At 36.8% G+C, this 15,577-nt stretch overlaps 1 protein-coding gene across 1 annotated transcript; it reads left to right on the plus strand.

Moving 5' to 3' along the window:
- The first annotated feature begins 1,181 nt into the window (after positions 1 to 1,181).
- LOC311288853 (uncharacterized protein) lies at positions 1,182 to 12,815 on the plus strand. Its single transcript, XM_084406465.1, has 3 exons — positions 1,182 to 1,239; positions 2,080 to 2,225; positions 10,825 to 12,815. Exons 2-3 carry the CDS (start codon positions 2,141 to 2,143, stop codon positions 11,928 to 11,930), a joined length of 1,191 nt encoding a protein of 396 aa, XP_084262591.1. The 5' UTR covers positions 1,182 to 1,239; positions 2,080 to 2,140; the 3' UTR covers positions 11,931 to 12,815.
- Positions 12,816 to 15,577: the final 2,762 nt, after the last annotated feature.

Genomic DNA, 15,577 nt, shown 5'->3' on the forward strand with positions numbered 1-15,577 from the left:
TTATCAAGCTGCGGTCTGAAGTGCTGCTTTCCTCTTCCTGTGTTTGTTGAGATGTGTGTGTGTGTGTGTGTGTGTGTGTGCTCTTCTCACATTAAAGGAAGCGTCCCATATAAACACAAAAGGCATATTATAGTCACACAGCGTTTTGGGTCACCTGACCCCGCCTGCACTTTTCTTGGTTTTTCTAACCCATTCTATATAATCTTAAACATGAGAAGTTGAAGTTTCAATCTAGCTCATTTAAAGGTCCAATGATATTTTTATTTTGTCAGAGAATGGGTGAATTTACCAGAATTAAGTAAAACGCCAGCAAATTTTTTTTTTTTTTTTTTTTTTACTGTGAACTCGGACAGAACCTCTTGGAGTTTTTTTCTTTAGAAAGTTATACTTGAACGTTTTAGTCTTCCAGATGAAATTTTGTCTACATGTAACAATCCCTAAGCAGTTTATAGCCATTTATTACAATATTATTATAAGTGGAAAACTGGTGTTTTTTTATTTATTTTTTATTTACTGACAATGTAGATGTGTTCAAAATAGTTCAGGAAGTAAATAGAAACAATGTTATATAATAACAGAACACTGAAGCAAATGTGCCTTATTTTCACAAACTACATATGAAGTACTAAATTCACCAAAATCAATAAGCTTCTCATTGTGATCCATGTGAAGTTTGAGTCCAGCGTATTCTATGTAGTAAACACAAGTATTTGCTCAGTCAGCGGTTCCCTCTCTTCGCATCTGAATCTAGGCTGGAGTCATTTGTGCCAATGCGTAACTGACGCATCTTTCATGTAAATAAAGATAAAGGAAAATAAATCAGAGAGGACACAAACTCACACATGTTTATAGAATAATAGTAAAATAAAAACAAAAATGAAATAATAAAAGGTTCCCGACCAATGAAATAAATGGTTTCTGCACTCAAACATGACTGTTTTGTCTATTATTACACAGAATCTCACATGGATGTGGTACAAACTCTTTAATCAATAGTTATTTTTAGCAGATCACAGAAACAACATGCATTTAACTATATATTTTACCAAGAATTTAAATCTGAATGCTCTGACATAGTTCTATTATTTGTATGTTTTTTTATGCACATTTCTATGCACTTTTGCGATTTTATCGTGAAGTTCCGAACAGTTGCGAACAGGACTTTTATTTTGGTAATCCGATGTGACGTCATAAGGCTGCGCCGAGCTCCTGCGACTGTTGTGATTCTGCTGAAGCAAGGTTTGTGTTTTTAGGCATTTTAAATGTTTAAATCCATGCAAACCGTTCAGGCGATTTTCTAGTTTTTTCAAGAACTGCAAAACTAACTATGTATTACTGAATGTTACATTGTAATGCGTTATCTAAAATTAATGAATGATATTTTGTGAGTAAAGCTCATCCCCACGTGAGTAACAGAAAGAGTGCGTCTCATTTCGCTCCCCTATATCGTGCGTCAGTTCATCGTAAACACTTATTCAGCCACTGGTTATTAGTGAAGGAGAGAAACTGAGCATTTCGAAACGAGTCATTTGAACCAATTCACTAAATGATTCACTTGAAACAGCGCGCGCTGACGTCACATGCACGTCGCAAATCAATGGCAAATGTTTATTTTTTTTAATGAAAGCTTAACCATTTAAGTTATATGTATTTATTATGTGTAATTACAAATCATTAAATATAAAATAAAAACAATAACTAATTATGAAATGTCTGAAGTTTGCATTCTTTTAATAATTTGCTCAATATTTTTGAGTTTTTAGTCTAATTTAATTATTTAAGTCCATTAACTCTCTCTCTCTGACTGACTCTCTTACCAGTGAACTGAACTATCTATTTCTATCTCGATTTCTACAATCATTAAATACATTAACTGCCCTAAATATATAGTGTCTGTATAATTTGTGTTTTTTCATTAGTTTGTAGTGCTAGTTTTGAGTGTTGCTAGTCTAATCAGATCATTTAAGTCCATTAACTCTCTCTCTGAATGACTCACTTACCAGTGAACTGAACTACTGAACTAGATCTGATTGAGACACACTTAGAGATTTGTCTGTTAATTATTCTCATCTTAAACAGGACAAACACACAGAAAAACTCCTGGTGAAGCGACTGAGATCCACCTAACACTATTATAAAGATGGCATTTATTAAAGAGGAGAGTGAAGACTTCAAGATTGAAGAAACATTCAGTGTGAAACAAGAAGAAGCTGAGGAACAAACAGGTTGGTCTCATTCTCAAAGTCATTTGATCCTTATTTTAATGTCCAGTTCTACAGAAATTTGTGATATTTTTGAAGAGTGTCCTAATTAAAGCGCTTTTATTTGACATGGAGCGGGTCGCCTCATGTGAACAGACATGTTGAGATCACATGACCAGACAAATACTAGCGCTGTTTCATCCTGAGACGATCCTGCTTCCACCATGGGCTTTTGTTATTACGACATCACGCATCAAATTAGGAAAAATAATTCTTGTGTTTTCAGTTCAGATTAATTTTACACAATGAAAAGATTTTATTTCTATTAGCTTATCATGCAACAGTATCTAAAAAAAACAATTATTTTTCATAAAGCAAACTGTTATATGTGAATGATTAACTTTACACTATAAGTGATTTTTTTTTCTTCTCATTCTTAAAATCTTTTCCTGTATCAAACCGTTGTCTTGTAAATGTCACTAGCCGTTTCTCTATAAGCTTTAGCTTATACTATTCCTTTAACTATGGTGAAAAGGTGTTGTTATTGTGCATATAATTCAGATACTATGGTATCCAGAGAGGCTGTAGTAAATGGAGTTTCGTTCATTCTGTCCGCAAAAAAAACAGCCAGTAATTTGGGACAAATGCAAACTTTTCAATGATCAGCAAAAAAAAAAAAGTTGCCGCCAACATTGGAAAGCAGCGCCTAGAATGACCCTTGTTTTTGCCGTTTTGTTCGCAATTGCTCTCTCAAATATAGATTTCCTTTTGTGTGCTGGTGTCTTGTCTGCCTTTCTCCAAACGGAAGCAACTTGCACTTACTCTTTCTCTGTCTCTCTTTCTGGTTTTATCAAGCGGGAAGGAAGTCGACCGGAAGTTGAAGCCGGCCGCGTGCCGCCACCTTGTAGCAGAACTTCACTTGCGTTAGCATTCCATTGACTCCCATTCATTTTGGCGTCACTTTGACAGCGAATAACTTTACATCTGAGCCGTTTGAAGACTCCATTTGTCCATTATTTATTTCTAAAGAAACACGACAATGTATAAAATGCTCCATTACCTTGTATCTTACGTTATGGCCCCGTAGAAGCAGTTTTTGTAAAAGTAGGCTAACGATTGCGTCATAACCACGCGACTCTCTGTCGCACAGTAGAGAGAGAATGGTACGACCGTTTGATTGACGAACTTACTGTCCAATGATTCTAGGTGGTCTTGGAAACGATTGGCTGGAGTTTTTCGAGTCCTGCCCGTTCCACAGATGATTAAATTGCTTAATTTTCATTTCAGTGCTTCTAACTCAGTGGCTGTAAGTGGGTTAGGAATAGGATTTCAAGTGATTTTGAAAAAATGGACAAAAAAAGAGAATCACATACCCCACCTTTAATATTATTATTTTTTCTTACCCTGTTGGCTTGTTTTAAGCAAAAACTCAAAATATACACATTTAAGATCAACTTATAGCACAAGCTAATAGTAATCTTGTGAACTCCTTTTGTGGATTTTGATATTCAGAGTACCATCAGCTGGCCGTAAATAAAATTATTATAAAATAAAAATTATAACACAGTAGAAGGTTGCAGAAGTAGAGAGGAGGTAGGCTATTCAAAGCTTTGTGTCTTAAATTGATACGAAACTTAACAGTCAGTGTAATGATGAACAAATTGGGCTGATTGATCATATTTCTTGTTTGACCAACATTTCTGAGGTGGAAGAAGGCTATTCTACAATTGCTGGAAATGTCATTATGAAAAGAACGTTGTTCACTTTTTTTTTACCAGGAGTACTGTAGCCCATTACTGAGATTTTTAGGAGCACAAGCATAAAATGTAGGGGTACACCTTAAATCAACCTGCAGTGCAATTATTCACATTTACCCCCATTTTTAACTGTATTACTGACAAATGCTTTGGTAATAAATGGACAACTTATAGAAATTACAATGTGCCCTTTTATATTAAGTTCACAGGGATATGGACAGTAGCATTACAGTATAATAACCACAGCTTAACAAATGTACATATAGGATTCAATTTTACGCCGTTCTTTTTTAACAGTTCTATTTGACCCTTTAATTTGGTAATTGTTCTGGGTCAAAAATGGTCTTTGGTGCTGGCAGACTATCACGGTCATCCACACACACACAAGTCCAGTCAAGTCACCTTTATTTATATAGTGCATTATACAATACAGATTGTTTTAAAACAGCTTTACAAGGATAAACACACAGTACCCATGTGAGCCCAGTACTAATGATGGTTTACACTCCAAGACTTAATGCACAGATCATTTGACATACAGTATCAGATTGTTTTGTTCCATACATTGCTATGGTTATCACTGTCAGTCGGATTCAATCATGCATCCAAATACGTTTGTCAATCTCTAAGAACCTTTGCTATGTGTAGTTAGCAGCATGAAAAATATATATATATAAATACAGAGAGCGAGCAAAGATCACTGACATTATCACGTAAGCTGTCAATCACAACGGGAGGCACACAAAGCTCCACTCTCAGAAAAACTCCCATTAAAATCAATGAAGCAATCTACTCTGTGCAACGAATCTCTTACTGACGTCGTGTTTATACTTTGTTGGTAATAATTTAAGGATTTGCGAGCGTGCAGACCTCGTGTTGAACAAAAATGTAAACCATTTCTGTTTGGCCATTACTCTACAAATATGTTTGTGATTGGCTGCAAAGCTCAATGCTGTGAAATCGTTGGCACTCTTTACAGAGCACACTCACAAGAGCGTTTTAAAGCAGACGACTATCAGCAGGTACCAGTACTGTAAGAACAGCAGGTATCGTCAAATTATCAAATAAATATTTGACGGGACAAAGATTCATTTTGGCTGCAGTCAAAATCATTTCAATGCAGGAAAAACCCTGTTCCTCCTTGTTGTTAAATTATTAAATGTTAATTGTTTAATGTCGTGTTAATTTTCACTATCATTTCAGCCTCATCTGCTGACTGAATTTGAAACTTGGTTTTCACGCATGTTTTAGACCACATAGAGAGCAGATTATACAGTTCCTGGTGTTGGTGTTTTTGAGTATCTAAACCATGTAATTGCCATCAGCCATTCCTGACGGAAATATAGTTGAAATATAGTATATTTGACGCTACAGCAGCGAGACTCACAGACGACTCGTGCTGTTCAGTATTAAAACCTGGTCCCTCTCCCAAAATTGCCAGTCCTCTCTGATCATGCAAATGAGTCAGCTTCTAAACAAAGAAACTTCTTCCTGCCCAGAAATGACTCTTTTTACATTGGTTGAGCCAGTTGCAGGAGGTGTGACCTCTGTAGAAATTAAAAGAAAAACGAAAAAGGTTATTAAAGGTCATTATCTTTGTGACCTCAGTTGTTGGAAGAGAAGTCGAGACATCCGGTAAGACCCCATCAACTTCATTTGCCCAAGAGCCGGTGCAGCTGCATACTGGCAGGACCTCAACCCCAACAAGCCATGTTGTAACTTTCAACCCAGGAGATTCTCCGGGTCAGACTAACCTCGCTGAAGTTTGTCAGTAGGCCTGTTTACATGGAGCATTTTCATTCAGATTGGACTTTTAAACTGGTTATAATCGGAATAAAAATGCTCAAACCGATTTAAATTTCAGTCAGACTGAAAGGGGTGGAATAAATCTTTTCATTAAACGATCAAACTAAAAATACATACATTTAAACAAGCTGATCCGATTACTTTGAGTGTACGTACTTCTGCACATGCCTGGTTTTGACATTATAATACAAAATGGTGGCAGCGGCCAAATCAAACTGGAGTGCGACAGAGACAAATGTATTAAACAGTATTTAAAAAAAACAGAACATATATGAACGGTAGGAAGTTTAGAAAATCGGACCTCTTCAAAAAGAAGTTGGCATGGATCGTACGGTTGAACAACAGGTGGAAAACTTTAAAGTCGGCGTATAACAAAGCTAAAATGCATAACAACAGGAGTGGAGAGGATCCTACAAACTTCCCCTTCTTTGAGCAAATGGACGAAGTCATGGGTGATGGGCGACCACTATCCAATGTCAGAGAAAACAGAGTGGATCTGGGCTTTCAAGAAACTGTGCGCAAGTCATGGCATGTAAATGGGGCTACTGTTCACTCAACTGGGAAGCACCTGATTGCAACTTCATCATCGAACTATTGAACCATCAAGACTTTCATGCGAGACTGCATCTGGATGCTCGTTCAACGGCTAAGGCAATGCAATGCAAGTATCATACATTTAACTAAACCAAACCGAGAATTAGATCCCTTGCTAATGGTTGTCCAGGTGGTTAAGTGACTCTTATATTTCTATTGCTTCATTCCACTTGTTTCGTTTCATTTCATGAATTCACTTTCACTTTCCATTTTATCCATATTTCCATGATTGTGTGTGTGTGTTTAGACTAGTTATGTGTTTGAGATTTAAATGAACTTTTGTGCACATTTACGTGAGTATTGATTCTTTGGTCACTGCTTGCAAAGAGAAGAACTGTATGCAGTAAGAAATAGTTATTCTCTGTGGTGTAGGATCTGAGAGCAAAATAGAGCGCAATGACTCCACCAGACTGTGAATGAAGAGCCGAATTCCAAATCAACACTCAGGAGCCCAAATCAGAGGATCTGCCATTTGGGATGCCATTCAGTCTAGAAAACCACAGCTAAGTACTTTATGGCCATGCAAGTTTGTAAGAGATGATCCTAGCTAAAGGAAGAGCTTGTCAACGATAGGCAGTTAACCCAAGACTAATGGTCCAAAGGGCAAGACATTGTGACTCACACAAGGAACCTTCTTCTTAACAATCTCTGAGTGATCTCTCACTGAAATCTCTTAAAGAACACAGAGACTGAGACTATTGAATGGTTGAATGAAAGTGTTTCGTTTCCTATCAGTATGATCGTCTGCTCGTTAGACAAAAGATGACTTGAAAGAAATCTTTGTAATATGTATCAAATTCTTATTATAGAAATCATGTCCAAATTGTACTCTACTAGAGCAGGAAAGTTAAGACTTGTGACTTGTCAGATAACATATTATTTATGGGGGAGGAGGAGGAATAGTCACACCCTAAGCTAAAGACAAAGTCTAATTGCTTAGGAGGCTGGACAAGCGTTTTGAGTTTAAAATCTCAGAGAACTAACAAAGCATCGGAAGAGACACTGCAGAAAATGGGTTAACAGTTTCATTCAAGCCATCTAACTACTCTCGTCTTTACTTTTTTTTCCTCTTACTTATTTTCCTTTCTTTACGTTGAGTCTCATATTATAAGTTAAGTTTTGCCGCAAAGTTTCTTCAATGACTCTACAACCTTCACCTACTTCAAAGCTTCAAACTTCAGCCACGAGATAGACTCCATTAATTGGCTTCCCAAGGCGTCACTCAAGGAAACAACGAGACCGCCAGTGAATCAAAGAACCTGGGAGATCCCCTCTCCAGCAAGGACCGCTAAGGGAATTCTCATTCAAAGAAGACACAAACGCAAGGAACGCCTCTTAGCTGGTGCATTGATATAAAATGTAATTACCTCGCCTAAGAAACGGTAGAAGGGATAAATTAATGATTGATGGTTCATTCAAGTCAGGTTTTAAAAAGTGCATATACTACTAGAATTCATAATTTCACTCTCTTAACCCTCTGAGGTCGAAAAACGCGCCCCCGCGTTTTGCTGGACTTTTTTTACATTGTAGCACTTTAAACTTAAATTACTCTGTCATTTATGGTCATACAGAAAAAATAAATATAAAAAAATAATCTGTGATATTTCTACTTTTGTATGTGTCCACTTACAATCAAATCAAAACATTGTGCTTTTGAAAAATAAAGAAAATAAACAGGGTGTGCGTTCTGCCTCTCCGTCGCGTGAACTTTTTTTTCTTGAGCACGTCTATAAACTGAAACAAAACTCAGCGAATACTTGTCACACATTTATGAGCCATATACCTTTATAAACATTTAAGTGTGTACTTTTAAATGATCGGATTCAAACTGAAAACAAATATTTTCTGTTTAAGTAATTTGTATAAAACCAACAAGATGTCCAGCTTCTCAAACGCTTGCTCATTACAGTTAATTTGGCCACGCCCACTCGCGCAAAAGATATTCACATGCAAATCTCCACATGGAACGCGAACGCGCTCATTACCTCAGAAACAAAACACTTCATCAGTCTCTGCCTTTCGTCGAGTTTGAAAGACGTGAGTTTACATTGGATTTACCCCAGAAGAAGAACGCGATTTGAAGACAAGAAAGATAAGGTAAGAAATTCTTACATATTAGTTTGTTATTGTTGCATAAATTTCACATTGCAGTTGAACTGTTGCTAGATATAAGGTGAATATTATAATATTTAGACCCGTGTTTACTGTTACTGTGTTTGTGGATATCTGCTCAAACGTAGATATGTATATGGTAGGCCTAACCATAATGTTTTATATTTGAGCGCGATCGCGTTTGAATGTATCATATCTTTGATCGCGATCGTGTTTGAATGCATCATATTTTGGAAAAGCAAAACGCTCCAAACGGCTTCATGTTTTTACTGTTATCTAGTTTCATATCATCATAACGAATGGAAACATTTGAAGTAACATGATCATCAATATATTTTTCTCTAGCTTAATTGTTACTGAAATCTTTTTGAAAATGTATATAGGCTGCTATATTGTTATTATTTTATGCAGCACTGCGCATAGCCTATACCTGGCTACAAGGCACAACAAACCTGGTGTTCATTATATAATATATTGTTGGAAACATTTGTGTGAGTGTGTGTGTGTATTCTGTGAATTTTAAAAAGCAATTTTAACCAGAAAAATCTAAAATGTATTCCCCAAATCGTGCAGGCCTTTCTCTTGATATCAGTATGTTCACTTTTTTTATTTTTTATTTTTTTCAGGGCCCAGATGCCACTGAGTCCTGCTGACTTCAACATTCACAGTACATGTCTCTGTACATGAACATGGTAAAGTGAAAATCAAACACCTTGGAAATGAAAGGTATGTACAATGTTTTTAGGAATGGCACAAAGGTCTCTTTCTTTGGATCATTGTTATCAATAAGTGTTTTTTTTGTTGTGTATCTTTGGATTATGTTGTAAATAAATCCAAACAATTTTAAAAGCCATTCTTTTTTTAATCTCGTCATTCTTTGTGCAAGGTTGGTCAGAATGATGGGCCCTGATAAGCTCCTAATAGGGCCATTAGGGAGTGTCTTTGTCTTTCTCAGGTGTGGAAAGCTTACATATTAATGAGATGATCCGCCCCTTCGCATATTGCTTTTTCACACAAAACACGTCGTAAAAATTTTAAATCAATATATTGTCTTCTCTGAATGAGCAGTCAAGGTGATTTTCACATAGTTTTAGAGCAAATATTCTAGGCTACGTCATACAATTTTCAAAAGTCTTGTGAAGAAATAATCAGTATGGGTTTCATGACCTTATTTCAGTGAGAATTTTTTTTTGTATTTTCACAAACCACGCATAAATGTCATTATCTCAAAACTACAAACTTTTACACACATGCTGTTGATATATTATTGTAGCAGAGTTTGTGCTGAATACAGTGTAATAAGACTTTAGCCATGAAAATGTCACAAGTAACAGAAATAAGCACAAATGTCAGAGCATGTCAGAACACCTCCAGGGCCCAGAAAACAGCTCAGACCCCAGAGGGTTAAGCTCATTCTTTCCTCACTTTCTTTCTTTCTGCAACGCATGTGTGTGTGCGTGTATGTGTTAGGTATTAGTTTTGTGTGTTAGAATAATCAATAAAGTCTAATTTATATTTAAAGAGAAGTGTCCTGTGTTATGTGCTTACGAATTTAATGTATTAACCTGCTGATCTATGTTACATAAATTTGATTCTTTCAAAATTCCCAATAAAGTAATTAATAATTCCCTTTGAGCTAAATTGACCTGTTTCCCTTACAGTAGCCACAAGAATGACATTCCTCAGAGATGATAGATGATTAATACTGAGTTTTTGCTAGACAAACAGTTTAATTGATTGTACAAGTATAACAAGTTATAATTAATTAATCATATTTCCATTTGGGCTAATTTGCTACAGAAATTTTGTCATGATGTGAGCAAATATAAAACTGAGTATCATCTAGTGAAATCTAATGATTATGTCCCTCAGGGGAAACATATACAAGGAGAAGAGCAGAGGACCTAATACTGAGCCCTGTGGCACACCATACTTGTATTTGATGAGATGTCTCTTCATTAACACTAACAAAGTGGTAGCAGTTGGATTGATTGGACCTAAACTGTACTATTGCTTGTTCACAAATGTCAACATAAATCTCAAGCTATCCAGAAGACTGACATGCTCTGTTGTTGAAAGACCTTATTGCATTAGGAGAGAGATTTAGCTGTGATTATAAGTAACCATAGGGCTTAAATACTGACTAAAATCACTGAAATCTTTCTCTGAAAAAGAGAGTGAAGAGTTACCAGCATTGAGAAGAGTTTCAGAGGTTACAGGTCACATTTCTTTTAGTAGCATAGTGGGTATATGATCTAGCATACATGTTGTTGGTTTTGATGCCTAAATGTTTTGATGTCTGTTGGTTTTTGCCAATAAACTGGGGTTCATTTGTATGTCTCTTTTTGTCTTAGACCTGATGCCACTGAAAGAGGAGAGTGAAAACCTGAATGAAAATGAAGAGAAACAGCAGCATGAGAAACATCCTAATTTCATAACTGGAGAAACATATTTTAGTTGCTCACAGACTGAAAACACTTCCTCACAAAATAAAACTCAAAAGAAAGGAACTAGAAATTCTTTAACTTGCTTTATATGTGTAAAGAGTTTCAGTCGTCATGGAAACCTTAAAATCCACATGAGAATTCACAATGGAGAGAAGCCTTTCACCTGCCAACAGTGTGGAGCGAGTTTCACTCAAAAAGGACACCTTAAAGTCCACATGAAAATTCACAATGGAGAGAGGCCTTACACCTGCCAACAGTGTGGAAAGAGTTTCACAACAGAACTAAACCTTAGCTATCACTTAAGCATTCACACTGGAGAGAAGCCGTTCACATGTGATCAGTGTGGAAAAAGATTCACACGTAAAGTAAACCTTTATAACCATTTCAGGATTCACTCAAGAGACAACTGTTGTCATCAGTGTGGAAAGAGTTTCTCAGGCATGAACCGCCTTACCAGGCACATGAAAATTCACACTGGAGAGAAGCCTTTCGAATGCCACGAGTGTGGAAAGAGTTTTACTCAACAAGGAACCCTTAAAGTTCACATGAGAATTCACTCTGGAGAAAAGCCTTACACATGCCCTCAGTGTGGAAAAAGTTTCACTGTAAAAGGTCACCTTAAAGCCCATGTGAGAATTCATACTGGAGAAAAGCCTTACAGCTGCCAACAGTGTGGAAAAAGTTTCACTGAAAAAGGAAGCCTTGCAAGGCACTTGAGAATTCACAATGGAAAGAAGCCTTTTACCTGCAAATTGTGTGGAAAGAATTTCACTGAAACGGGACACCTTGAAATCCACATGAGAATTCACACTGGAGAGAAGCCTTTCGCCTGCCAACAGTGTGGAAAGAGTTTCTCTCAACAAGGAAACCTTAAAGTCCACATGAGAATTCACATTGGAGAGAAGCCTTTCACCTGCCAACAGTGTGGAAAAAGTTTCACTGAAAAGGGAAGCCTTAATAGGCACATGAGAATTCACAATGGAAATAAGCTATTGACCTGCAGTGATGAATAAGTTTCTCCCGAAAAGGAAACCTTGAAGTCCATATGATAATTCACTCTGGAAAGTGTGTCCTTACACCTGCAAACTGTGTGGGCAAAACGTTTCTTGAAAAGAAAGTCTTTAGACATGAGTTCACACTGTTTCACGTCAGTTACACATGTAAAGACCTGAATTGCAACATAAGGATTTAGGGTTAGAGAAAGCTGTTTTAGATCTCGTTAGTGAGGGAGGAGTTCACAGAATAGAAACCCCTTAAAGGGTAACTCTTGCCAAAATTGAACCTAGGCTCTTATGCTTCGTGTAAAAGCATAATTAGAGTGGAAATGCCACTTTTACGATTGACCGTATTTTCGTTTTAGGTCAAAATGCCTTTTGAATGGGAGTGCATGGGGCACTTCTATGATAGCATCAAAACTGCTATTTTTAAAACACTGAGAAGGCTCGCCACAACATGAAACTTTGCTTGAAGTATCACCAGGGGCTCTACACATGAACTTGAGCATTGCCTACATTGTTTGTGGACACAAAGTTTACTAAAAGGAAAGGTTTTGTACGACTCACTTTATCAGTTAGTGTTTCCGGTGGCTGGAATTTTGTCAGTCAAAAGTAGTTGATCTCTTGTCGGCGCCAGTGGCCTCGCCGACATGTAGCGCCTTTGCGCTCGGGCGGCCCGAGTTCGAGTCCCGGCTCGTGGACCTTTCCCGATCCCATCCCCCGTCTCTCTCACAAAAAAAAAAAAACTAAAATAAAAAGTAGTCGATCTCCAAATGCAACGTAACATGAGGAGAGTAAAGATGGAAAGCTCCTAAAGCTTGTTTCCATATAAATTTACAGATATTTTCCGCAAGTTATCATGCTTTTCATTGAAATTACAAGTTCATGACATTTCATTACGTTGCATTTGGAGATCGACTACTTTTGACTGACAAAATTTCAGCCACCGGAAACACTAACTGATAAAGTGAGTCGTACAAAACCTTTCTTTTTAGTAAACTTTGTGTACACAAAAAATGTAGTCAGTGCTCAAGTTCATGTGTAGAGCCCCTGGTGATACTTCGAGCAAAGTTTCATGTTGCGTCGAGCCTTCTCAGTGTTTTAAAAATGGCGATTTTGATTATATCATAGTCGTGCCCCATGCACTCCCATTCAAAAGGCATTTTGACCTGAAACGAAAATACGGTCAGTCTTAAAAGTGGCGTTTCCATTTTAATTATGCTTTTACATGAAATTTTGACTCGGGTAGATCAACAAAAAGACCCTAGGTTCATTTTTGGCGAGAGTTACCCTTTAAGAGGCACATAACTCACATTGGAGAGCAGAGTTTCACATGTTATCACTGTGGAAAGTGTTTCAAACTTAATGGAAACCTCAAGCCTCTCATGAGAATGCACACTGGATAGAAGCCGTTCACATGCAATCACTGTGAAAAAGAGTGTCATCAACCCTCATGTCATTCCAAACTTGTAAAACTTTAGTTCATCTTCGATCTGAGAGATTTCTGTTCCTCCATTGACAGTCCACGAAACTTAAAAAGACGAGCTCATACATTTTTTTGCTACAAAAATGTAATAAAGAGAGTAAAGAAAGTAAGAAAGTAATCCATATAAATCTGACTGTTTAGCCCAAATTTTATATTATATATTATATTATATAATGAACAGATTCAAATTTTGCATAATACGTGAATGAAACTCATTGGTTCTTGCTGAAGCTCAAATGTGCTGCGTAACACGAGAACGAACCTCAGTGGTTCTTGCACGTCAAGCGAACAAGCTTAAGCTTCCGTTTACCACAACTGATGAATGTGTATATGTTAATAAAAGCCTGAGTTCAATCTGTTCATCTTATAAAGCGATCCGAGTTTCTTCAGAAAATTTGTACTAAACCGCTCAAGTCATATGGATTAATTAGTTTTATGATCTCAATGAAATTGATTCGTCATAGTAGTAGTTGCTTGGACTGTCGGGGACAGAAATCTCAGATTTCTTTAAAACTATCTTTATTTCCGTTTCATAGATGATCAAAAGTCTTATGGGTTCGGAACAACATGAGTGAGTAAATGATGACATAATTTGGTAACACTTTAATATACATTTCCCTTGTTACATATGTTACCATACTAATAACAGTAAATCATGCATGATTACATGCAACTAACCCTAAACCAAACCCTAATCCTACCCCTTATAGTAAGTACATGTTGTTAACTATTATCACTCAGCACTGAAATATATAATTACACAGTTACAATGACACCTTAAAATAAAGTGTATCCTTAATGGCGCTGTTCCACTGCATAGTTGAGGTTCCTAGCGAGCCGAGCCGTACCGATACTAAAATGTGACGTGTAAACACTGCAGATCACTGATTGGTCAGAGAGAATCGTCACTACCAGCGTCATTGGATGATGAACCCGCTAGAAACAAACTTCGTCTTGCAGTGAAAAACATCCACAAGCCGAGAATCAAGATCACATTCCATCAATATGCTCCCTTGCTCCTGTGTTGTGCGTTTGTGTGCGTTACATTTACGATGATATCGCGGCACAACTATATCGATCAGTCTAGAATCTCACCCACTTTGAAGCGGAACTAAACTACATTGGAAAAGCGAGCCGAGCCAAGCTTTACCACGCAGTGAAAAACGCCATAAGACTGACATGACCATGAGGCTTTACACTGCAGAGAAGCCTTTTCTGTCTTTAATTGGTGAAAATCTTCTCACCATAAAGAAACCTGAAACTTGAACAGTTTGCCAATGACACAAGATTTTAAATGTGGCCTCTATCATACTCATCAGGTGACGCTCCACTCTGGCATGTTTATCACTAGTTGTTTGGCCATGGCCACTTCTTTTGTTTGCATCTTTAATGTCTTTATACTTTGCCTTGATGCATTTTCTTTTCCTTTGGCTGTACGATGAATGCCTATGGCCACGCCTGACCATTTGCTTTCCTATTGTTTCAAATATTGAGCAGTTACAGTCGGTGTCCTCTAATTTCGATTGTATATTAGTATTGTTTCATATAGCCTATTGATTCATTTTAAAACCTCAGATTCACACCACTGGCTATTATTGCCCTCTACGAAGAATCTATAGATGTCATTTTACTTTTTAAATGAACCTGAACCTGAGCAAATATATTTGTGTTGTCTCATTTTATCATTCATATATTTATGTAACAAATTAGCTCAAATGGGAAATATTAATAATAACTCATAATGACCAATTATGATTAATTATTAATATTTGGGTCAGTTAATTAGATTAACTTGAGGTAAGCTAACTTAATATTACAATCAATTAATCAGTTCCAATGAACTCTTTTGATTATTCATTTATTCTAAGAAAAGTGTATCTTTCATGGCCACCGAAAAATAATTATTTCTTAGCATGTACAGCGCTTAGAGCATTAAATGGACTTTGTTGCAAGCAGAGAATCAGAAACCAAATCCATATTGTGCACAAGTTTTATTAACTAACTCACAAACATAACTAAACAAACATACATACATTCATTCATACATACATACATACATGCATAGGTAAAGGGGTGAGTGATGTGGAACCGGAAGCAGGTAATAGAACTATGGAAAATATCTATTAAACTATGAAAAGAACCATCAGCTTATCATTTTCAGAGCACCTCATTAAATTGA

Source organism: Rutilus rutilus (assembly GCF_951802725.1).
Source record: "Rutilus rutilus genome assembly, chromosome: 4".
NCBI lineage: Eukaryota > Metazoa > Chordata > Actinopteri > Cypriniformes > Leuciscidae > Rutilus > Rutilus rutilus.